Source organism: Bos mutus, chromosome 1 (assembly GCF_027580195.1).
Source record: "Bos mutus isolate GX-2022 chromosome 1, NWIPB_WYAK_1.1, whole genome shotgun sequence".
Taxonomy (NCBI): Eukaryota; Metazoa; Chordata; class Mammalia; order Artiodactyla; family Bovidae; genus Bos; species Bos mutus.
Window position 1 is genome coordinate 14,177,415 of NC_091617.1, and position 27,258 is coordinate 14,204,672.

The 27,258-nt window shown below is 31.8% G+C and overlaps 1 protein-coding gene across 2 annotated transcripts in view; it reads right to left on the reverse strand.

The window, feature by feature from the left end:
* Nucleotides 1-27,258, reverse strand: part of NCAM2 (neural cell adhesion molecule 2) — a 568,041-nt gene that overhangs the window by 26,690 nt on the left and 514,093 nt on the right. The window contains exons 15-16 of one of the 2 annotated variants that reach the window (XM_070367501.1): nt 22,630-22,810; nt 12,847-16,515 (exon numbers count right to left, since the gene is read on the reverse strand). In XM_070367501.1, the coding sequence (XP_070223602.1) occupies nt 16,409-16,515; nt 22,630-22,810 (288 nt within the window). In that variant the 3' untranslated portion in view covers nt 12,847-16,408. Of the gene's footprint in view, nt 1-12,846; nt 16,516-22,629; nt 22,811-27,258 lie in introns of those variants that run through there. The other variant, XM_005895596.2, reaches the window with a different exon arrangement.

Here is a 27,258-nt window from a genome sequence, read left to right on the forward strand (position 1 = left end):
GTTTTTAATGTCTGATCAATATCTCTTTAATTGTATTAAATAAAAAGAGAGAATCACTGCAAACTATAACAGCAAGGGTGATTAAACATATCATTTTCTATTAATCCAAAATGTTTTAAAAATTCAAACAAACTCAAGAGCTACTACGATTAGAATTTATACTCTCTCTCCAATCCAAGCCACTTTTTTCATTGCTTCCCGTACAACCAAAGGGCTTGCCTGGTAGCTCAGTTGGTGAAGAAACTTCCTGCAATGCTGGAGACCTGGGTCCAATCCCTGGATTGTGAAGATCCCATGGAGAAGGGAATTGCAACCCACTCCAGTATTTTTGCCTGAAGAATCACATGGACAGAGGAGGCTGGCAGGCTATATAGTCCATGGGGTTGCAAAGAGTCAGACATGAGTGAGTGACTAACACACACACACACATGACTAGAGAAAAACTGAATATCTCCTCCTATGACACATGCTTTTATTTTAAGATAACTTTATAACATATTGATCTTTTGATAAAAATGCAATGTATAATTATAAAACATAAAAAATATAAGAAATTAAAGTTATAGAAAACTAACATTGATGGAAATTACTTTCATCTCTACCATTTTGTGGCCAAAACACTACAAATGGAAATATCTGTCACACTTTTATTCTATTTAATTATTAATGAAATGTGGACAATAATTCTCATGTAACCTAGCTAAAATATTCTTTGATAATCATATATGAAGCTACTTTGGAAATTCCAAAACACAGTAAAAATATTACTTTACAAACCTGGTGGCTCAGATGGTAAAGAATGTGCCTGCAATGCACGAGACCCAGGTTTGAACCCTGGGACAGGAAGATCCCCTGGAGAAGGAAATGGCAACCCACCCCAGTATTCTTGCCTGCAAAATCCCAGGGACAGAGGAGCCTGATGGGCTACATTCCATGTGGTCACAAAGAGTTGGATATGACTGACTAACACAAATGATCACTTTGTTTATGGCAAACATTATTCATCACTTGTTTATAGTATCTTCTTTTAAAAAATTAGGATTTCTCTTCTTTTACTCTAAATCTTTCTAATTTTAGCAAGTATAAATACTTTAAAATCGCTAGCATACATGAACTATGGTGCATAAAATAATTGTAAATAAATGTTTATATTTTACATGTATTTTTTACTATTTTTGATAAACACTATTCATTAGGCCTAAGGTTTTGGTATATTTTCATTCTTCCAGTTTTAGATGTGCATCTCACTGTGACTAAAATTTGAGAGTTTTTTAGTTTACTATTATTTTTAATTTTTTCACTATTTGTATAGTAAATATACCTTTATGGTCATTGCCTTGCTTCTTCTATATGTCAAATTAAAATCTTTCCCAATCATTGAAAGTCTGATGTCAAAATTAAACAAACAAAAAAAGATAATTATTGATAATGCTATTATTGTCTCTGACAGATAACACTGAATAAGCTGGTTTTAGAAAAGGCAGAGGAACCAGAGATCAATTGCCAACATCTGCTGGATCATGGAAAAAGCAAGAGAGTTCCAGAAAAACATCTATTTCCGCTTTATTGACTACGCCAAAGCCTTTGACTGTGTGGATCACAATAAACTGTGGAAAATTCGGAAAGAGATGGGAATACCAGACCACCTGACCTGACTCTTGAGAAATTTGTATGCAGGTCAGGAAGCAACAGTTAGATCTGGACATGGAACAACTGACTGGTTCCAGATAGGAAAAGGAGTACGTCACGGCTGTATATTGGGACCCTGCTTATTTAACTTATATGCAGAGTACATCATGAGAAATGCTGGACTGGAAGAAACACAAGCTGGAATCAAGATTGCCGGGAGAAATATCAATAACCTCAGATACGTAGATGACACCACCCTTATGGCAGAAAGTGAAGAGGAACTAAAAAGCCTCTTGCTGAAAGTGGAAGTGGAGAGTGAAAAAGTTGGCTTAAAGCTCAACATTCAGAAAATGAAGATCATGGCATCTGGTCCCATCACTTCATGGGAAATAGATGGGGAAGCAGTGGAAAGAGTGTCAGACTTTATTTTTGGGGGCACCAAAATCACTGCAGATGGTGACTGCAGCCATGAAATTAAAAGACGCTTACTCCTTGGAAGGAAAGTTATGACCAACCTAGATAGCATATTCAAAAGCAGAGACATTACTTTGCGAACAAAGGTCCGTCTAGTCAAGGCTATGGTTTTCCAGTGGTCATGTATGGATGTGAAAGTTGGACTGTGAAGAAGGCTGAGCGCTGAAGAATTGATGCTTTTGAACTGTGGTGTTGGAGAAGACTCTTGAGAATCCCTTGGACTGCAAGGAGATCCAACCAGTCCATTCTGAAGGAGATCACCCTGGGATTTCTTTGGAAGGAATGATGCTAAAGCTGAAACTCCAGTACTTTGGCCACCTCATGCGAAGAGTTGACTCATTGGAAAAGAGTCTGATGCCGGGAGGGATTGGGGGAGGAGGAGAAGGGGACGACAGAGGATGAGATGGCTGGATGGCATCACTGACTCGATGGACGTGAATCTGAGTGAACTCTGGGAGTTGGTGATGGACAGGGAGGCCTGGCATGCTGTGATTCATGGGGTCGCAAAGAGTCGGACATGCCTGAGCGACTGAACTGAACTGAACTGAACTGATGCTTAGTTTGTGAACAAATATATATATATTATATATATATATATATATATATATATATATATATATGTATATTTCCTAGGTGGCACAGTGGTAAAGAATCAGCCTGCCAATGCCAGAGATGCAAGAGACACAGGTTCATTCCCTGAGTTGGAAGATCCCCTGGAGGAGGAAATAGCAATCCACTACAGTATTCTTGTCTGTGAAATCCCACGAACATAGGATTATATATATATATAGGTATATATGTAGGTATATATATACCTATATGTATGTGTGTATATATATATATAGGTATTCTCTTCACTTTTGTCTATTTTAGCTCACCATTAGCTTTGAGTTTTTTGGGTTTTTTTTTCAGTTTTGAGGTTTTGAATCATATTGTTATTTTTATAGTTAAGGTTTTTTGCACAATATTTTAGACATGTAAATATCCATTTAAATAAAACAATAAGATTAAATCTCTTAAAAGTTTATTTTAATATGAAGTGGATCAAAGTCTCGTTTGTTTTAAATTATGACTATACTTGCTTTCTGTTCTAATCATTTATTCTGTAGTATCAGTTCTTTTTTGGACAATTCTTGTTAATAGTATTTATGAGATAAGTAATTACATCATTCAGCTTTTTGACAAAATGTGCTCATTAGCAACTTTTTCAGTTCAGTTCACTTCAGTTCAGTCGCTCAGTCATGTCGATCTCTTTGCCACCCCATGGACTGCAACATGCCAGGCTTCCCTGTCCATCACCAACTCCTGGAGCTTACTCAAACTCATGTCCATGGAGTGCCCTTAAACCTTCACTTTATTCAGATATTTAATTGCTTATTGAGCTAGTTGTACAAAAACTGTGTGGGTACAGTGTTCTATCTCCCATGTTTTTCAGGGTACGATTTAAAGGGAAAATGTACATAATGCTAGTATATCTGTGCTGGCTGTGAAGAGAGTATAGTCATCAGTGAAGATAAACTGCAGTCTTTTATAAAGGATTGCATTTCAGGCAAATAATATTGGAATTTTAAAAGGGTAAAATCTTAAAAATATATTAAAAATAAAAACTGTTAGATACTTGAAAAAAGTACATACTTGTATGTAATTACACCAGTTTATAAGTGTTTTGGGACTTGTCTTAGGGATTTTTGGCTTTTAGGATCACACCAGAGGTAATTAGCTGTGTTTTAAATGAACATATATTGAGTTCATTGGAGCTCTTTATATCTACAAATATATTATAAAAGTCATGTTGGAGATCCATAGTTACATGGAAGTTTATATCGTATGTGATTTCCTAGCTTTCTGATTCTTTGATAAAACCCTTTGTAGTATTCCTCATAAATTTAGGAATTGAAAATTTTCAGATTTTAAAAGATATAAGCAAAATTCACCAATAATCTTTCAACATTACTCAGACATAGCAATAAAGCCCTATGTTATGTTTTATACATGTTTAAAAGGAAAAGGAAAGGAAAGTCGCTCAGTTGTGTCTGATTCTTTGCGATCCCATGGACTGTAGCCTACTAGGCTCCTCTGTCCATGGGATTTTCCAGGCAAGAGTACTGGAGTGGGTTGCCTTTACCTTCTCCAGGGGATCTTCCCGACCCACGGATCAAACCCGGGTCTCCTGCATTGCAGGCAGACAGTTTACCATCTGAGCCACTAGGGAAGTCCTCATCTATGTTTTAAGTCTTCAGGCTATTTTTGGTACATCTTAAAAAGGTAGTCTTGTCTTCTGTGTGTGTAATCAGTTCAGCAATACTCATGTAGACAACTTACTACCTACTAGCGAATTTCTTTTCATACAACCCTAGTATTTGGGAGGTGAAGATTGTATTTTACAATTCCTATATACTATTTTCTAGTCGTTTTGATTTTTCTGTCAAAATGATATTACATGTATAATGATTTTTTTAATGCATAAATGCAATGCTAATCTACAATTTCCTTTCAAGTCCCTTTTCCCTACTAACAGGAGAGATTTGGAAGATGGTATCAAGAGGTAGCACTGATAAATCAGACATTTTTTTAAACTAAGTAACTGATTTGAGGTAAGAAAAAGCAGTTAATTGAAGATAATTGGTTTAGTAATGGAAAGGAAATTATACTTTACTATGCAAATTAATATTTGTAAAACCCTACACTCTTTTCTAAAAGTATACATGTTTATTTACATATATATGTAAATATATATATATTTACAAAGTAGGATTGTGACTGACATGTTTTTTCAAAATATTTTCTAGTCCTTTATATCATAAAAGTTATCTTTTAGCCTAGTGACAAATTGGTCAAAGACATATGATCATCCTATGTGATAATCATATGACATGATTATCATAATGCTATTAAACAATTCTATCAAGCTGTTGTGAGAATAAAAAAAGAAAAAGGCAAAGGACTCTCTTCACTGGGAGTTATTAATGTATTTATAGGGGTGACTGAGAATGCTTTTCTAGTGGTGTAGCATAGTGTGACCTGAGAAAATATGTGGAAGAAGCGTGGAAGCTGATGACTAGTGGTCAAGGAAGGCATGATAGAAAAGATAACTTCTGACATGACACTGAAGAATAAGAAGTTTTCTGTGTGATTATGAGCCCATTTAAGTTAGAACATGATATGAGCAAAGAAGGAGATATATGAAAATATACAGTATAACCTGAAGTTAGCAGATATTTATGGATATTAGGGATTTGATATTGGGGGTAACTGGTGGAAGATGCTGATTAAGTGATAAATTATGAGGTTAAAAAGAATGAAACTTTCAATTGAATAGACAAATGAAAAAATAAATCAACCAAAACAAAATAGTCACCACCACCAACAAAACCTAACTGATCTTTTCTTAAAAGATGGTAGGAAGAGGCTAGAAACACATAGACAAGGAAATAAAGCCTGTTGCAGTGGTTGGGAGTGGGGCTAGTAGAGGCTTGGGCTACAGTGCTAAATGTCCATCCAGCCTTCCCTCTCTCTTACTCCATACCTTTTGCTATAATGCATATATACATGTCAATACCTGCCTGCTGTTGGGATTGAATAAGCTAGAAGATAGTCTCATATTGCGATTAGTGATTTAATTCACATTAGATAACGTAGGGACTTCCCTACATTATCTGTAGGGACCTCCCTGGTGGTCCAGTGGTTATGACTTCATCTTCCAATGCAGAAGGTACAGGAAGCTAAGATCCCACATGCCTCATGGCCAAAATAAATAAATAAATAAAACAGAAGCAATATTGTAACAAATTCAATAAAGACTTTAAAAATGGTTTCCATCAAAAAATATAAAAAGTGGACACTGTATAAGATGAAATATACTATATTTTGTATTATATATGTATACATATACATATATACCATAAATTATAATTAGTATGGGCTTCCCTGGTGGCTCAGAGGGTAAACAGTTTGCCTGTATACTTATTCTATATACTTTTAATTAGAATGACATTTCAAGTGACTCATAATTTTGACCATTTTTAAAATATCTATTCAATCTCCCTTAAGGTTTTAGTATCTATCTTTTTTAAAATTTAAAACAATTCTGTATAAAAAGTGAACAATCTAAAATATAAAAAGTATTCTTCTTCTATGAGAATGCTGATGGAAACTTGTCAAGTTTTAATATGAGTTAAGGTAACATGTTTTAGTGTAAGAAAGGAAATTAAAGAATAAAATAATTGCATTAATTTTGAAAAATCAACTTGGCTAAAAGAAATAGTAGATAACATTTTTCTGATAAATATTTCAAATAACTAAAAACTTAGTAATGAATATTTTATAATGGTTGAAAACCTGGTACAAATATAAATCATGGGAAACTGTGAAATATCTAAAGCACTTGCATAGCAGAATATCTATGCTCCTATCTACACTGACATTTCAAATTGCTAATTATGTTGGAAGGAGACCACCTTCCACAAAATCCCGTCCAAAAAATGGACAGTAATATAAAATATTTTTCTATATGATAATTATTCAAACTGCTATATTTGAAGTTTATTCTTACCTCACTCACTATAATTTCTTCATATTCAGTTTAAATCTTATGGTATGTGTTCAGTTTACTTTCATGGAATTAATTTTGTTATTTCACATAAGACAGTGAAGCTTTTATTGGTTAGTAGAAAAGGGAGCTTCTTGGAATGATATGAATATGATCAAAACAGATATTGGTCAGTGTTAAAAAAAAGTGAATAGTTTAAATTTCAGGTCTTTGTTCACTCATTAAATGGCCAATTTCATTGTTTCTTTTAATATTAAAAGAGTATTCCCTATATTTAAAACAAGGAAATTAAATTTTCTTTACACAAACAGAAAATACCTTTTTTTCTTAAAGACTATATTACAAAATTGAATTACACTTGTATAAGATTAAACTAGAGCTTCCCAGGTGACTCAGGGGAAAGAATCCACTTGCCAAGAAGTAGAGATTTGCTCCCTGCGTTGGGAAGACTGCCTGGAGAAGGAAATGGCAACTCACTCCAGTATTCTTGGCTGGGAGATCCTATGAACAGAGGAGCCTGGCAGACTAAATAGTTCTTGGGGTAGCAAGTAGTTGGACATGACTTAGCAACTAAAGAGCAGGAGCATCAATATTAAACTACAATTGATGTTTTACAAATTGTTTATTGAAATTCCATACAGTTTAACCTATTTATTATAAAATTCTTAAATATACATACTTTTGAATTCTCTAAATTTATAAGACAATAAATGTAAATGTGAACAAATATATGAATGATATTATCATTTTTTAAGGAATTTATAACCTATTAATTTTACAAAATTTCCATTTTAACATGCATTGTATTGTGTCTTAGAAACTTCCTTTTCTGCATTGGGGTTAAATAAAAAAATTAAGCTATGTTATTAAAACAAAACATTCTAAACATGTAGGGCCAGTTATTATTGCACACTGCATCTGAATGACTATATTGTATACCATCAACTATAAAATAGAAGTGTAGACTTTCACTAAGAAAAATGGAGACAAAAATGTTATTCATTTCATTTGGTGTAAGGATAAAACATGGAACAGCCAGGCAATGGAATATCATTCAATACTACAAAGAAATGAACATGAAAAGATACAGAGGCACATGAAAAGATATAGGAGGAATTTTAAAGGTACATTACCAAGTGAGATAAGCCAATCTGAAAATATTACTTACTGTATGATTCCACCTATATGACACTACAGAAAAGGCAAAACTATGAACATCAGTAGTTGTCAGGAATTAGCAGAGAGGGGTGAAAAGGCAGGCAGAGGACAGAGGATTTTTAGGGCACTGGAACTGTTTTGTATGATACCATAATGGTGGATACATGTCATTATATATTCATCAAAACCCATAGAATGTGCAAAACCAAGAGTAACACAATACAAACTCTGGGTAAAAAATGATGTCTCAATGTAGGTTCATTGATGGTAACAAAGGTACCACTCTGCATGATTATAATAGAGGAGGCTATATGTATATCGAGATAAGAGGTATATAAGAACTCGGTACAGTACTCTCAATTTTGGTGCAAAGTTGAAACTAGCCTAGAAAACAAAGTATATTTAAGAGCAGGAAAAAAGTTAATATTTTAAAATCTTAATGGGAATTGTTAATAGGCCTGAATCAACTGAGAATGTCTATAATTATGTTTATGTCCTTTAACAACTACCAAAATGTGACATACTAAGTTATGAGTAACACACAGGCAAGTCAATCACTTTCAGTTTCCTGTTTTTGTATGAGGAAATCTAGAAATGAACCATACTGAATAGTGTTGTAGAGAAATATTTCTATTTCCTTAAGTAAACTTTCCTTCATATCTGAGCCATTTGATGGAAGAGTAAGTCTCAGGATAGTATATGAAAACCCAATTAATTGTTATTCTGTTTTCCAACAATAAGTACCAAAAGTATAATACATTTCTCATCATTTTTCAAGACCATCAGTGAATTTTGCATTTAATCTTTCAGGTAATGTACATATCCAGTTCAGCGTGATGAAATTATATAGAAAGAAGCAATGGCAAATGGAAATTTGTCATTCAGAGATTCTTCAAACCAGAAATGCTAGTTTGAGGAGATAATTTTTAGTTCTGTTTTAACCACATTTAAAAAAATAAAAGAATATATTCTAATATGATTTTTAAAATAATTTAGTATTTCTCTTGTAATAATAAATGAGAAATCAGTAAAAAAAGCATATAGCCACTGTGCAAATTATGTATTGAATTTTCTTATTTTTAAAATGAAAAGGATAGATGTTGAAATGGAAATATCTATTTTAGCTTTCATTAGAAAGTAAAAATAGTATTTTATATAAAGATAATATTATTTATTTTAACCAAAAATATAAATAAGTCATTTAAAAAATGTTTTTAGACAACGTATAAAAATCAGAAAATAATAAAATTTAACTTGATACTCTAAGACTATATACACCACGTGAGTTTATTATACTGATCATGAGAATAAATGAAGCTTTATGTATAAGTTGAAGTGAGAAATATAACAGCAGCTTAAGAGAAGTACCAGGACTACTGGAAGGCATGGTGGTCAGTTAATACACAGCCTTTCCTTTGCCAGAAAATTTTTCCTATGGTCCAATCAAGAAGTCAAAGGAATTAGGTCAAAGCTAGAAGATCATATAAGTAATAGACAAGAGATTTAGGTATACCTCCTGTCAGTGTAATTTGGTAAAACAAACATACAAGGAAAACAGAATATGAGTAACTGGACTATGTCAATGACTAGTCGTTCTCTGATCCTCAGATTGTTGCTATAACAAGATAATGGTGTTTTATTAGAATGCTAGAATATATTTGCTCAAATCTCTTTAGTTTTCTTAGTGGTCCCCCAAAATAAAGTAACATAAATCTAACCAGGTAATATAAAATTACTGTGACAGTCACTATGAAAATGTTCAAATATCCCCAGATACTTCCCATTTGATACCATATGATTTTTAAGGAGCTTCAGGAAAAATAAAAACAAGAACAGAAAAAAAAATTAGCTTACCTCTTTCTCTCTCCCAATATATAAAACTTCTATAACTATTTTATCAACTGAAAGAAGTTAAGCACTGTAACAAAATACAGATACTATAATTTTCATTTTAAAATGTATGCAAACATTTTAATGAGTGGTCTTTAAGACATATATTTGGGAGAAGGCTGTTCTGGATAAAGGAAGATTAAGCATGCCTTAAAATAATGCAAATCTTGAAAATGAGTATTTTCCCTTTTGTAATTTCTACACTATTTAATTTTTAACTGGCAATGCAACAATTGACTGTTTGTAAAAGAGAAATATATATGCATGTGTTACCATACATGTATTACTTTGAGATATTGAATCTGATCAAGTTAGAAATGAAAACACACAAGACAGAAAAGGTTTGTACCAGTAATAAAGAAAACACATATAGCAAAGGTTTTCCTCAGTTTTCTTTATTACAACAATGGAGACACAGAAGTACAGAAAATAAAATGACATTTAATATACTATGAAACTCATGCATAGGATTACACAAAGTGCTGGATATTATGTCACAGGTTTTAAATAAGAGATGATATTGAGGACAATACATATATAACATACATTTTATTTTAAGAAAATAAGCTATGATGAAAACAAATGCAATTAAAATGATCAGAAATAGTCACTTTAAAACAGAACTGTTATATATAAAATCGATGTTAAGATGTGAGATAAAAAATATTCTTGAAAGAAGTTCATGAATTATGGATGTTCTTTAAAAACAGTCATTTTCAATTTCTTACTTTTTAGGGAAAAAAAGGATTTACTAGAGATTTATTTCACTGTGCCCATTTAGTACATAGATAAATATGGCATAATTTAAAAGTTATGTTATCTCTGAATATTATGCAATGTTCCCAGTTTATAACTATATTTCCATTACTTGAAAATGGAGTGATAAAGAATAACTAAATTCAATTTGAACATATACAAATAAAGAAAGTTTACAATGTATGTAGGCTTAAGACAACCAACATTAGATTAGTTCATACTTAAAATTTAATTACACTTGAATAAGTATATCTTTAAAAAGTAGCTGGAATAATAGTCTACAACAAAGACAGGAGGACATCAGTTGCAATTCAAATCACCTCAGATTCACTACTAGAACTTTTGAACATATGTGTTTTCCCTGGCTATTTTGTTTTTCAATTTTGCTAACTAGTAGCTAAAAACTGATGTTCTAGAATAATCCACTCTTTCTGTAAGATTTACGGACAGGTATTTTAGGCTTCCAATTACTTAGTTAATAACCATGAGGGAGGGGAGGATGACTGCCAGAGATCTGTATCTGATTCATAATCTTAGGTAAGATAAAGAAACTAAGGTGTTTGGAAAATAAAGCATTGATATTAGATTCTCATCTCTGATTTATTTCAGAACAATGAAATTAGATTGAATCCATTCTCCTACCAAAATACTGAGATGCTATTTACTTTTATAATCATTATGTATTATATTAAATTTTTAAGCACCATGTAGTAGAAAGATATACTACATACATCAGCATGAATCATATGGCTGATTCATGCTGATGTATGGCAGAAACCAACAAAATATTGTTAAAGCAATTATCTTTCAACTAGAAATAAATAATTAAAAAATTAAAGATGTTAACTCTAGAGGATTAGTTTAGATGGTGGTTGGGCAGAAAATATGTTAATTAGATATTTGAAACTTTTTCCTTTTAGTTAAGACCTAATATTTACTGTTAATATCTTCTGCATTCTAAGATTATCAAGCATTAATAGTGATTAAATACTACCTCATTTTTAATGACATAATCAGCTGATTTAAATATAGGCTTTTTACCAATTTCAATTTATATTGAAATCATTCCAGGGCAACTTGTAGAATATTCATATCTCCAATCATTTGAAAATAAATTTAATCTACCCATTCAATGCATTAACTTTGTTTAAGGTTTTATGACATATATATATATATACCACAAATTCTGAAATTTAAAAATTTAACAGCAATTAACAGAAAAGGAACAGAAGAACTGCATCTTATTTATCCATGGCCCGAAATTGAGAGGGAAAGAGAGAGAGGAGGAGCAAAGGGAGGAAGGGAGAGAGAGAGAGAATAGTATAAAGAAAAATTAAGAAGGAAGAATGAAAGGAAATAAAACCAAGTAAGAGAAAGCTTACTTGATTTGTACTTATTCAAAAGTGTGTTAAAGGATACTACATTATGTCTCATAGATTTGAGGAATAATAAAATACATAAAATGACAAATTTAGGTATGAACTTTTCATCTAGTATCTTTATTCGGTGAATGGAATTCTAATATATAAGTGCTATGAAATATGTAAATGATAATATTTAATTTAGGTAGTGCTTCCCTGGTAGCTCAGACAGTAAAGCATCTGCGTGCAGTGCAGGAGACCCAGGTTCGATTCCTGGGTCAGGAAGATCCCCTGGAGAAGGAAATGGCAATCCACTCCAGCACTCTTGCCTGGAAAATCCCATGGACGAAGGAGCCTGATAGGCTACAGTCCATGGGGTCTCAAAGAGTCGGACACGACTGAGCAACTTCACTTCACTTCAGTGTCCTAAGAAGTTATTTATTTAAAACTCTTAGTGCTACTAATAAAATAGTTGGGGCGTTTTAGATAATTTTATGACTAGAGATGTTGCTTAACTACTATAAACTGAAAATACACATAATATTAGTTATTTTTGAAAGGTAGATACAAACATATTTACTCTACTGCATTAGTGATGCAAATATTCATCTTGAATTGTTAAAATCATTTGTAATCTAGAAATTTTATTATTTTATTCATGTGTAGGTGTATAATGAATAAAAAGAATGCTTTTCATATATCTGAAAGTAACCATCCAGATCTAAAAGTTCATGGCCTAATTCCTCCTCAAATATTTTATTTTGTTCAATATAAATAAAAAATCATAAATCTACCTGTCTGGATTAAAAACATTATAGAATTTTCCTTACTTACATTTTAATTTAAATTAAATATAATTAATGGGAATTATTAAATAGAAAATATAAGTTGTATAAGCATCTCCAAATTGTATAACTGATGAATTACTATGCATACTTGTAATTTTAATTATTAATATTAAAAGAAATGCTGAACACGCAAACAGTCAAAATTATGTGCAATTTGGGCAATTATTTTTACATAATTGACATATATATATATAATATGTTAATCCAATCTCTAGAATTTATTTATTTAACATTATTAAACCCTTGAGATACTTTAAGCTAATTAAAAAAAATTTAAGGAAAATGAAGTCATTAAGAGTTTCAATCATTTTCATGTCTAACAGCAAAGAACGCAGATAAGTACATAAGTACATTTGCATAATAGTTTGGAAAAAATATGGGTATAGGGTTTATAAAATGTTTTTATTCTCAATGGATAACAGTATTAGAACAGAAAAGACAAAAATGAAATTAACTTAAGGTTCTCCCATATAAGACAATATTTTTCATAGGAAAGGTTTTATTGCTGCCTCTTAGGCATAATCTGTTAACATATCTGAAATGTAGTTTGATCGACCTTAGAGCAATCTGATAAATAATTAGAGCTTGAATTGGGGTCGAGAGATCAGTAGGGATAAATGATAAATGGATAAAAGAAGATAAACTTGGAAAGGGTTGGAAGAAGAAAAATGATTTCAAGTGTATATAAAAACATAATCAGAATGCTCTATGTGCAAATAATGGTAACTATGCATAAGCAAATCAACCTAACTTTATAACTGGTATAATACGGTCTAAGCAAACTGTTAAAATGATCTAACATTTGACGATACAATACATACAACAATGAACATAGGTACATATTTCTGATTATATATAATGAATAACATAAAACTCACCTTACACACAAGTTCATATTTATACATTTAGGCACAAAATTTTATTGAAAAATCCACTGGATTAAAAAAAAATATTGGATGATGCTAGGAGAATTTTTACATCTTGGTTAGCAATAATCACATTTCCTTAGATCTACAGCAGATTTCAGTTAGACAAAACATACTGTCAGACTTGATGGTTGTACATAACAAAAGTAAAACTCAAGTAATAAAAAATATAATTCAGCAACATTTACATTTATTACAATGTAAAATAACAATCAGACAAGGTAATTTATGCTCTCTAAGGTTTCACTTTTTGAAATGCAACAGCTGCATTGCTTATAGTTTTGTGCTCTCCTATTTCTTATAGACATAAGGCAAAGCACGGGGTTTATATTTTAATATGTCTTGAGAATATTTTTTAACTTACGCACGTCTTAGAACTGTAAAATAACTGTTCGTCTAAGAATAGAAACTTGGCCAAATAATAAATAGCTTATTAATTTTAGGATTAATATCTTGACTTGGACTTAAATGTTTAAAAAACATAAATGAACAGCTTTATTAAGTGCAAGTAATTCCGCTAAGATACTAGAATTTTAATTTTAGGTTCTTTTCTGACCTGTCCAAATATCAGCCAAAGTATCATGTAAGCTAGACTGAGTGTTCTTCATATCACTGTTTGTGACTTTGAATTATAGATTATAAATGGTATGGGGAGGGAGGAGGGTTCAGGATGGGGAACACATGAGAAATAAAGGAATAAAAAATTAAAAAAAAAATAAAGCTCAACATTCAGAAAACTAAACTAAAATAAAATAAAATAAAATTTCAAAAAAAAAATCAACTCTCTTATCTTACTAAAGACATATTACATGTTCTCTACAAAAGTATTTCATAATCATGTACTACATCAAGATAATTTCTATGACTATTATGGAAATATTGATAATACTGGCAAGATCCAGTCAGGTTATAACAAATGGAAAAATTTGTTCATGCAAGTGTTCCTGGAACTCCTTTCTTTCCTAGCACTTGTTACATATCAGTAGTCAACACATCTGCAAGTATTATCCAAATCCATGGAATGTGAGATGCAATCATGGAGTGTAGTATGAAATTATAGTTCGTTCTTCAATACACAGAAACACTGGTTATTTTAATTTTAAAACTAGAACATTTCCAATAAATAGGTTAAATCCCCACACTGCATGAATTGGTAGGAGGAAATCCCTTTGTCTCAGCAGGGGAGAAAGAAGTGTATTTAACCTGTAAATGGGTCACTTCTGCATTCTTTAGATTTGCTGTTAGCTCAGAAGAAAGAAGTATAGCAGTGGACAGCAAAGAGTTTGGAAAGATGAGTTACAGAAAACAGACTACCAAAGGTTGGTCCACCTTTACATCTTACATAATAGGATCCTGTAAGTATTTCATTGAAGACATAAAAACAATAAATACAACAAAACAAATTGTTTTTGATGAATGAATCTCAAAGCCCAGAAATCAATCATTTGATTTACCATGTGAGCCACTGTCATTCTTGTTAATACATGTAAATTTGATTTCCTCCTAATTATCTTGAATACATAGTAAGAATTACTTGCTAGACTGTAGCTGGGAGTTAAAAAAAACACACACACAAAATACTTCTCTCTTATTTTGTAATGAATGAAATGTGAAAATAACAATCATTACTCATGCTACTCCATCAAACCAAGCCTCCTCTCAGTGCTGGAATCTAGTAACACGTCCTCATCTCAGTTCCATCTTCTGGAAAGTAGTGGCTAAAACATTTACTTCCCTCTGATCTTGCAAAGAAACTGACTCAGGTTTCCAGGAAAAAGTAATAAGATTTTATGTTGGAACATGAATACTAGATGTTACCGCAGAACACAATTCAAACCTAGTACACAGGGTGCAACTTTAAAAATATAATCAGCTTTAACTTACTATTTACTTTGGGACAATTGCAGAAAGGTAGTTTTATTTAATGAAAACTAAAAGTCTAGATTTTTGGTATTCAAATTGAAGAAATGAATCTGGTTCACTTTAATTCCTTATGATATTTTATGTCAATAAGAGGAAAATCAGGCAGTACATAAGACATACACATTTAATGTAATAAAAGCTATCAGGTTTATGTTTTATATAAATAGTAAACTATGAAATATTATGTTTACAAAGTTCTAAACCTACATTCAAAGGAATAACAATCAAGTCAATATGAAAGAGCCACAATTCTACATCACAAAATTTCTATTTATACAATATTTGGCCATGGATATTGAGTTATATTTGTAAAATAATCAAATGAAATAATATTAGATATAGCAAATGCTTAAGTTTTAAATGGACTTCTGTGGTGGCTCACACAGATGGTAAAGAGTCCCCCTGCAAAGAAGGAGACCAGGGTTTGATCCCTGGGTCAGAAAGACCTCTTGGAGAAGGGAATGGCTACCCACTCCAGTAGTCTTGCCTGGAAAATTTCATGGACAGAGGAGTCTGGTGGGCTATACAGATCATGGGGTCACAAAGAGTCAGACACAGCTGAGTGACTAGCACTTTCATTTTTAAGTTCAAATAAAAGTGACATGACAGTTAAGAAGGCCAACTTTAGAAATTAAAAAAAGTTGAGAATGAAACAAGTTACTCTGTGAACTAGTACTTGGAAGAAACAATCTTGGTTCAATGTCCTTCTGTGATTTCCCAACAAATATATCTATTTTAAAGGTCAACAATTTGGGGTAGGGAAAAAAGGCTCACTATTTGTGGGTGAGGACACATGCATATTTAGTTAGACTTTAGAAAATATTTTATTGCAATTATAGATTAGTCTTGTAAGTTTTCAGGGCAAAAAAGGAAATATATGATATAGCAACAACATTAAAACATGCAAGACAAACTTATGACTATAATGAAAGAAAATGCAGCAGCATTCAGCTGCCATGACTGGCTTCCATTTTCGCTTTTATTCGCTTCACAGCATTTATCTGTATGATGAAAATTATTTTTGAAAGTAGAACAAGAAAAAAATAATTAAGGAAAAAGAGTAGAGTTACAAACATGAAAATAAAGGAAAAGAAAAAAGTGACAGTAGGAAAGAAAAAAGGAGAAAATAATTAATACAAGATGTACACAAAGCTACTACCAATTACCTACAAAAAATATTTTGATACAAGACAAAGAATAAAAAAATCTAGTATAAAATGCTTCTAAATTTTTGTCACATATTAAAAATATAACTGAGACTCAATATAAATAATGTTTATTTCACATAACATAGACATTAGTTATATCATTGATTTCTCAAATGTGAACATTGTAAATATTTTATACTGAAGATACAACTTTTTAGAAAAAGGTCACCAGTCATTCCACAGTGTCACTGGTAAATTCACACTGTTACTTAAATATGAGCTCATCATATTCTGTAAAGTTTGCTAATAGTACTTTTTTTGCTATCATATTTTCTTAGAAAACACATTTAATAAGAATAGCTATATTTTAATAATGAATGAATTACCAAGAAATATAATTAAAATTATAAGTTCATGCAATGAAAATTTGCAAAAGAATAGAAGCGAGGAACATTAACTCAACTGGCCATTGGTACACGTGACACATATGTTATTGTTTCTCATTTAAAATAATTTTGAGAAACAAAGATAATGAAAATAGTTTACAGAAATTTATTTTTATATTATGGGCTAAACCAAATAAATATTGTCTTGAACGTATGATTAGTATTTAGACTTGGCTGAGATTTCCACACTGTTAAAATGAAGTTCTTCCCCATTAATTGAACTTCAACCTCACCATTATTTTAGAATTTCTTTCTATTCTAAAACAATCATAACCTTAAGAAAACATTTTAGTATTTGCCATAAACTTGAATATTTTATTTTCTGTTCATGTTATTTGGAGATGAAATATACACTAGTCTTGTTGAAAGTAGAGTTGAATGCCATCAAAATAATTTCACTCAATAGTTCATTATATGTATAATCAAAAGTTGATTATAATAAAAACTAACTGAAAAAATGTTAGCAATATATTTATTGGTGATGATTTATGTCACTTCTCTATATGGATGGAATTATGTGTCACCAAATTATGTTGAGTCAATGTAAATATTAAACATGTCTTCAATTCAAGAATTTCAATTTCAAGAAAAGAAAAAGGAAGCAGTTGCTAAAAGGTACTAAGGTGGTTTTTGGGTTTTGGTTAAACAAACAATATTAAACATGTTGTAAAGCCAAAATAAATTGTGAAAAATATTTTCAGAGTAATTTTATTACCAAGAATTTTTTAAGGCATTATATTATAGTCATTCTAGCATGTTAGGAATATTTTTAGCTATTGAAATTACAGAGAAAATGAATAAATATCATTTTATCAGTCTCTAGTTCCATAGATGATTTTATAGTCAGTTTTACAAGAGTAATTTGTCATCTACCAAATATTTTCAATGTTTATAAAGTAAAATGAGATAGAATTATGCTGTATGAATATCACAAATTGATTGTGGTTGTTATTTTGCACACGTTTTTTGTGAATCAAGGGACACAACATTCAAAATAAACACATATTTAATAAGTGAGAATAGGAAAATATCACTAATCATAAAATATTTTTAAAATCTGAACCATAAACTATTGACTGATGTTGTGTCCACTAAAATACATACATAGAAAAGCCACTATTATGAATAGAATGTATTACATATGAATGTTAGATAAGCCTATTGTTAAAAATTAGTCCCTCAGTCCAACAAATAAATATACTCTAGATTTAGCTTGTTGCTTTAAAGAGTTAAATATATCTGAATGTACATAAGTAATGTTTTTTTTTTAATTCGAAGTCTGTATAGTTTATTTTGACAGTCTATAATACATGCTATTTAAAATATAAATTAAAACTAAATTAACTTCTAAATGTCATATATTTTTTCCAATTAAATAAGACAAGATTTGCCAGTTTATTAAATATAACTGATTTAAAATATGCTTGAATTTATAATGTGTGTTTTAAAATGGAATAAGAAATTATGAGTAATTATGCTGAAAGTATATAAATATATTTTTTTCTATTTTGCTGATACATAATTTTAATTCTATAGTATTTTGTGGGTTTAAAGGCTCCCCAGTCTACCGTCAACCATCACAGCTTCTAAAATTGCCCCAAGAATCCTCCTACGGCTAAATCAAACAATTTTTGAACTATAAGGGTATATCTTTTATCTGTCTTTCCATAAGACCTCAGTAGTCTCTGGATTTAGTCACAAAAATTATACATTATTTTGTAACATATTTATAGATAAAATAAATCATGTATTGCTTCCCCTTTTCCAGTAAGCTGCTGTATCAGCTGTACAGTTTAGAGTGTATGAATCCTATCTCCTACCTTCTCAGATAGTTTTGTCTCTACATCTGTGACTTTTCCTTGACTGATTGATCTGTTTCATCAGCTGTGTAACATGCTCTAGCCTTTTTCATCATAAAAGTCCTTCTAACACTGACATCTTCCCTGCTCTGCTCACCTTCATACAAAACTTGAAACCCTTAAATTAACATGGAGTCTACACCTGCTAACTTTCCATATGATCCTCAGCTCTTGTCCACCTAATTTCTTTCTCTCAAATTTCAGCACAGCTGTAAACAGACTTCACATTTCTTTCAAATGAGTTTCATTAACCTCTCAGCAGCTTCTGGAGGGACAAATGTGATTGATAACTTTTCTTCTGGAAATATGACTGCCTCTCAACTTTCAAAATATTACAGCCTTGCATTTTTCCAGGAACTCTATGACATCTTAGTCTCATTGGAGGTGGGGTGGGGTTGCTTTCTTCTTCATGTATATTACAGTTCCCTGGGATACAGCTATTAACACTCTATTATTCTTCAATACCTCAACAAGTACCCTGTGAATACCGATGCTGTACCAGACACCCTTCTAGGTACTGGGAAGCATTTATGAGTATCACAGACATCATTTATTTTTCATAAGGTGTAGATATTACTCACTGTGCGGTTTTATCCCCACACAGGCCTAAATACCAGTCACTCTTAAGGCTGACAACATCACAGTGCATGTTTTCAAGTCATGGCTGTCATCTCGTCGCCATACACACATATCTAACATCTATTTGACATTTTAAAGTTAATGAATAACAAACTGATCTTATGTTTGATATTTATTCTAAAACTGCTGCTCTGTTTATAAGATTCTTCACCTGCAGAAATGATACCAACAATGTTAGAGTTGTCCAAGCAAGAAACTCAAAAGTCATCAATATCTACTGAATCCACTCTTTTAAACAGGCAGGATAGTCTACATCTACAGTGTGCCTGGAATTTATTCACTGTTTTCTTTCTTTTTTTTTTTTACTGTAACCACATTTTTTTAAAGCATTCATGTTCATCTATCTCTTGCTTCTACCAAGATGAACAAGATTAATCTGTGTAAAATGTCCATATGCTCATGTAATTTCCCTGCTTCAAATGATTTCTTATGACTTTCAGGATCTGTTTTATTTACATGGTTTTTAGAAAATTTTGGATTATATAGGTCACATGTCCCTCTGAATCCTTATTTTTGTTCACACACCTCCAGGTTCTTTTCCAGCCATGCTTTTGCTAGGTCTTAAAGCAAATCAACATTTTTTTTTTCCCTCAAAAACTTCTTTATTTCCCTTGAAGGCTCACTCCGTACAAGTTTCTTTCAGGAAGTCACTTTCCAAGGGAATCCTTTCTTAACCCCCATCTAATTCTATAAACTAGCTAAACTTGCCTAAGACTTTCCTGGCAGCATATTGCACCAGCATATCTTAGTTGTAATTACTTGGTGGTTATTCTCATTCTTGGTTTATGTCTATCTTCCCTCTAGATTGTACAGTCTTTGAGTACAGGAGCCAGTTTCATTTTTTTCAGAGATAATTTCTCTGTACACATCACAGTACTTTTTACAAAGCAAGACCCTAATAAATACCTGGAATGAATGAATGAATAAATCTTAATATTGCAGAACCAGAAGAAACTAGTGTAGAGATTAGGAAATATGCATCAAGAGAAGCCAAATGACATGAGCAAAGTTCAAACTATAAATTGTTTTCCTTCTAGGCAGTGCTTGCAAACTGACTTTCCAAAATTGAAATAAAAATTTTTATAGTAAATAAATCATAGAATACTTTACTTATTTCTGTGCCTACATATATATGTTACATATATACACACACACACACATATATATATATACACATATATAGTCTGTATTTACTTTTTGAATTATACTTACTATTCATTTTATTAACAACATTGTCTTAAAAAATAGCATAGCAAGAACTCTGGGAGTATAATGTAACCTGCTTGAAATCTATATATTTATTTTTTTTACAGTTTGTGTTTTATCTATAAAATATAACTAAAATACTGCCTTTCATTTCATAAAATATTCATTTTAATCTTGATAAAAGTAATTATTCTCCCCAAGTATATGAGCTAAATTAAAAACGCATGGGAATGAATTTCACTCTTGCAATCTTCTTTTGAAGATTCTGACTCAGATTAAGAATCATATTTTTATCATGGTCTGATATCTTCAAAGAGGATAATTTCTACAAATGCAATTCCTTTTAACTCTAGAAGCAGTTATTGATGTTTAAACTCACAGAAACAACAAACTTGATAGTTCATTCAACCATTCTTCTTATTTAGGTGTATCATCTTAAAGGACATGGAATTTGTCATATGATTTAGAGCAGCTCTGATCTTGAACAAATACTTTAACTTCTCACAACTATATCTATAAAATGAGGATAGCTCTTACTTGCTCAACTCAGATTCAGGAATAAAATAAGGTCATAAATGCAAAAGTACTTTATAAATTATAAAAAGTGCCACTATAATATAAGATATCCAGCTATCCATATTATTTCTAGATACTTCCAACTTCCTAATTTCAAGTTATAATTGGAAATACTTATTAATTATGTAATACAAAGCTATGATATAAATTAATTTTAAACCAAGCAATAGTAGTTACTTTTTAATAGATTATTGCATAAATCTGCTTTCAACTGAAAAATGACATAACAAAGCCATACCAATGAATCTAATATTAATTTGAAATTACAAGAGGATTAAATAACATGACTAAACTGACAAATTTTATGTTTTCCAGTCTCAAAAATATGCAGCAATACTGATACTCAACTATAATATGACTTAAATAAGTCATGTTTATGAATATACAGTTATGATATCTCATTGATATATAAAATATATGTGTACATATACATGTATGTATAGAATTTACCATTAAATATTAAATATAATATGTGAAAGAACAATTAATATTAAAATATGACCAATATGACAACTCATTGACAGAGTTAACTAACTGAGTCAGGACAAATTCTTGCATATCCACCTTCATGGCATGTATCTGAAAAAAAAATTTGATATACCTTCTACAGATTTTGATAACATCACTAGCATAAAATGATGTAAGCACTATTAACTATTAAAAGTAGTCACCAGTGTGCTGAGACTGCCAGTGATGAGTGGCCTGAAACGTTTTGACCTTCTTTGTAACTCTATTCACTGTTCTTTCTAAGGGGTATCTGTGGTTGTTTCTGCCTCATTGTGTGATAGAGTTTATCTTTTCAAACACAACTTGCTTGGTCAGGCATGAATGGGCTCATCATTATCTTTGGCCATATTTCATAAGTGGAGGACTGGGCCCCATGTGTTTGGCAGAGAAGTTTTCTCCTTTGTAAAAGCTTTTTCTGGGCTCAAAGAATATTTTTCATGTTGATTTTCAACAGTTTCTTTTATCCTCTAACCTCCCCTTCTGCTCATTCTCTCTCTCTACCACTTCAACCACTAAAGTCTAAAATTTTCAAAGTGCATTTACAAATGAACCAATCTTTTGGCAACAGCAATTGAGAAATCATGATTAAGACATGTAAATAACCATGACTAAAACCTAGAATGTTACTTCCTGCTATAAAATTATGCTTTCAATATCAAGAAAAAAATCCAGAAGTGTTATAAAAGATACTATCGTATTTCTTTTTAGCCAGTGAAAGCACATGGTTTGCTTACCTTTAATAATGTTGGGCTTAGGCGGCATGCTGAATTCATAGACTGTTGGTTCTGAATATCCCAATCTATTGGCAGCTGTAATTTGAACTTCATATCCCATTGTCCACTGTAGATGCTCCAAAATAATGTGGTCTTTATTTCCCTGCACTTTTTTCTCTAGCCACTGATCTTCTTTATCTTTCTGCAAAGTCAATACAATCATATTTTGTAAATACCCATGCACTAAAGTTGTGATCTTTAAAAAAATAATTTATCTTGAAATGGAGTGAGTGAGTTTATTAAAATCAAAAAAGGATATTTCCTCTTTCACTGGGATAAATTAAACTATATATAGATGAAGTTATTTCTAAGGTTTTTCTCCACTAAATATTTAATGCTTTTTAAATTTGCTGAAAAGTGATGATTCATAACTAATACTTGACAATTCAAATGATAATTCACCTCCATTAAGAGTTTTTAAAATTTCACATATAATAATTGCTATTTATTCACTTTGTTGATTATTAATAATTTTGTAAATAGGGACTATAAAATATTATATATAGAAAAAGCTTAGTATGTCCATTAAAATAGTTACCAGAGACTATTGTCTGGGGCACGTGGGAGGAGGTGTGTTAAAAATAAAGTCTGTATTTTTTAAATAGATTAAAATTTTAACCATAATTTTTAATACTATGTTTCAGACTTATAATGAAACAACATGTGACAAAAATTATTACCTTTAAATAGGTTATTAGAATAAGAAAATAAAAAGTAATATCCTATTCTTGAACATTCTACACTTAAATACTGAATCTTTTTCTAAAATAAATGTTTTGGACAACATGATATTTGAATTACCATTTATTTGAAAAAAATACTATGACTACAGTCATCAATAATTGAAATAATATATGGATTAAGCTATCTTTAACAATGCAAACATTCGGTCGTGCAGTGTGTTAACAATCTGAACACAGGTTAAGTGTTGAAACAGTAATCTCTCTGCTACTGTCCCTCAACTCTATTACAGAAAAAGGGTAGCAGCTGCCTCTGTTACTTTCTTGAGGAAGCAATGAGGAACACTGAGTAATTATGCATTCCAGGGCATTAAGAATCATTACCACTTAACAAGTAGTTAATTAGCATTAAAGAGAAAGTAGTTCTACAATGTGAGTGTCCCTCTGTTGTTTGGACTCTTTGCAACTCATGGCCTGAAGTCTGTCAGGCTCCTCTTTCCATGGTAGTTTCTAAGCAAGAAAGTGGAGTGGGTGGCCATTTCCTTCTCCAGGGCATCTTCTCAACCCAGGGATAGAACTGACATCTCTTGCATCTCCTGCATTGGCAGGCAGGTTCTTTACCACTAGCACCACCTGGGAAGCCCTGTTTCTATAATAGCTATACAGAGTAGAAATGATATTTTCTGAAATCACATATCTAATAATCCATTCCTGCAACTGAAAATCTCAATTTACCAGAATTGTAATTATAAATATACTGTAACCTGGCCATAGTGATAGATAGATATATAGACAGAGCAACAGATCCATTGATTGATCCTTTTTTAACCTCAGAGCTCAATCTAGTATTACTCAATTTTGAGCCAACATTTTAGAATACTTACTTGACTAGAAAAAATAATAACATTTTCTACATTTATGGTGAAAATTGAGGATTTATTATCTAAAATCAAATTGTGGAAGTTAAATTCACTATTGCATTAAATTGACAGTATCAATAATACAAATATGAAGTATCCTTCAAAAGGAGATAAGACTTCATTACAGCTTTGGTACCATTCTAAGATTCTCTTTTCTTTATAATTATTTTTGGTTCTGCAGAACTTTTATTATAAAGGAAATCAACTGGTCTCTTTTATTGTTTCATCTAAAACTGGAGGTATTACTCACCTCCCCACAGTGAGGCCAAGGACTTTGGACAAGCACTTAGAATTATCATATAAACAAGGGGTATGTTCCTTTGCTTTTAAGACTTATAAATCAATTTATTAGACTAGGCTGGTGTCCGTGTTATAAAGTGTGTTGGAAAAGCCACTGGAAAACAACAATTTGGACCAGGAAACTTTGCAACTCATCTAAGCCACTAAATGACTAGTAAATTTAAGGAAGGATCCTAGGTGTGTTTTTCAAGTGTTTGGGACAACTGTATCACTAGCCATGATTATCCCAACATCTGCTTTCTTCATCATTTGTCAATTATTCAGTCTTTAGTATGGTAGTGAGACTGTTCTAGAAATATGAACACAATAGTTAGCAAGAATGTACAACACTTATTTCAGAGTATACAAACCAGCATAGAAAGAGGACATGAAGTCTGAAAAACAAGAAGGTGTTTTGTGAGTATATATTAATAACAGGAAGGATTAAGACAGTCTAGGAACCCGGAAGGTTTTCTCAAGGGAGGTAACGTCAAATTAATAGGAAATAAGAAATTCCAGTTCCATTTTTCTTTTCATTCTTCCTCACTGAGTTAATGAAGATGTGATTCCTTCACAGAAGTTTTAAATTGCCAAAATAGTCAAAATGATTGAAAACCTCAGAAAGATGCAGAACCACTGGGAGATGCAAAAAAGTAGCCACTTTATGTTTATTGTTATAGGTATTGACAAAAAAAAAAAAGCTACAAAAATCTCCACTTAAAAGTAATTTTAGATCATATGTGATATATGACTTATAAACACAAACATACATACACAGCACATAAAATACATATAAAATATTTGATACATTATAAATTGTATGTATACACAATTCAGAGAGGACAAGGTGAGAAATAGGAAGACTGAAGAATTAGATAAGGATAAAGGCTGAGCACCGAAGAATTGATGCTTTTGAACTCTGGTGTTGGAGAAGACACTTGAGAATCCCTTGGACTACAAGGAGATCCAACGAGTCCATTCTGAAGATCAGCCCTGGGATTTCTTTGGAGGGAATGATGTTGAAGCTGAAACTCCAGTACTTTGGCCACCTCATGCGAAGAGTTGACTCACTGGAAAAGACTCTGATGCTGGGAGGGATTGGAGGCAGGAGGAGAAGGGGACGACAGAGGATGAGATGGCTGGATGGCATCACTGACTCGATGGACGTGAGTCTGAGTGAACTCCGGGAGTTGGTGATGGACAGGGAGGCCTGGCGTGCTGTGATTCATGGGGTCACGAAGAGTTGGACATGACTGAGCGACTGAACTGAACTGAAAGGTTACACAGAGCAGTAGAAAGTAGCCCCGGTGGGCATCCCCTTACCCAATTATTCAGTATAAATTCTATTTAACTATGAAATACTGGTGAAAGTGAGTATTTGTATGGAAATTTGGAGTTGAATTTTGTTTTGGATTTGAATGGAGATGTAGGAGAAAGAGCCAGAAAATAAGCCAGCAGCTGATATCTGGATTACCCCAAGATACAATTCATTATTCAGAAGGATGAATAGGCTTCATGTCCTTTAGGTAATCTTCCAAAAATATTTCTGAGAATTGAGCATTTGAAGTGAAACTTCCAGATTAGTCCAAGACAGGCTGATAGACTTTTAAATCACCAATCACTTAACTCTCAATTGTTGAGGCTCTTAGTATGATGAATTAAAAGCCCTTCCATCATTTTAGATAGTTGGACTGATGGCCTAAAGGAACCAAAAGGAGCTCTAATATTTTCCCTAATTTAAATCAATTTCATTTTCCATTCACCATTAGACAAGGAGGTTTTTTAATCCCTTAATTGTTATTCCTAGGGAATACAGAAAAAATAAAGTGGGTGTTACCAAATACTCCCCTAGGCATCAAAATCTCATTTATGCATTTGTAGAGTGCCTGATTTAAGAATTTAAATGCCTAGGGAACAATTTAAGATAATCTAGTTGCAAATGTTCCCCTAGGTAATTTAATGTGATGATTTGCTGAATAGAGCTATTATTAATAAGCCAATTAAAAGTTGAAGGGCAGCTACTAAAAAAAAATAAATGGTCATTTACTTTGATATAGCTTCTCTTAAGCAATCCTTTTTGTTAAAATATAGGCAGCAGAGCCATATGACAGTTAAGGGGACACTTTAAAAGTTATTCTAAAATCATAATATCAGTAAATAGATATCAGTTGTAACTTCTCCCTTTTCATTTTCTAATTTTATTGATTTGAGTCCTCTCCCCTCTCCCCCTTTTTTTTTGGATGAGTATGGCCAAAGATTTATTGATTTCATTTATCTTCTCAAGGAACTGGCTTTTAGTTTCGTTGGTCTTGGTTATTGTTTTCTTATCTCTATTTCATTTATTTCGCAATGACCCTTATGATTTCTTTCCTTCTACTAAGTTTGGGTTTGTTTATTCTACTTTCTCTAATTACTTCAGGAGTAAGGTTAGGTTGCTTAATTGAGAGATATATTTTTTCCGAAGGTAGGATTGTGTTGCAATAAACTTCCCTCTTAGAACCACTTTTGCTGTGTCAGATAAATTTTAGATACCCAACTGATTGCAGAGTTTCAAAGAACAGCAAGGAGAGATAACAAAGCCTTCTTAGTGAATGATGCAAAGAAACAAAGGAAAACAATAAGAATGGGAAAGACTTGAATCTCTTCAAGAAAATTAGAAATACCAAGGGAATATTTCATGTAAAGATGGGAAAAATAAAGAACAGAAACAG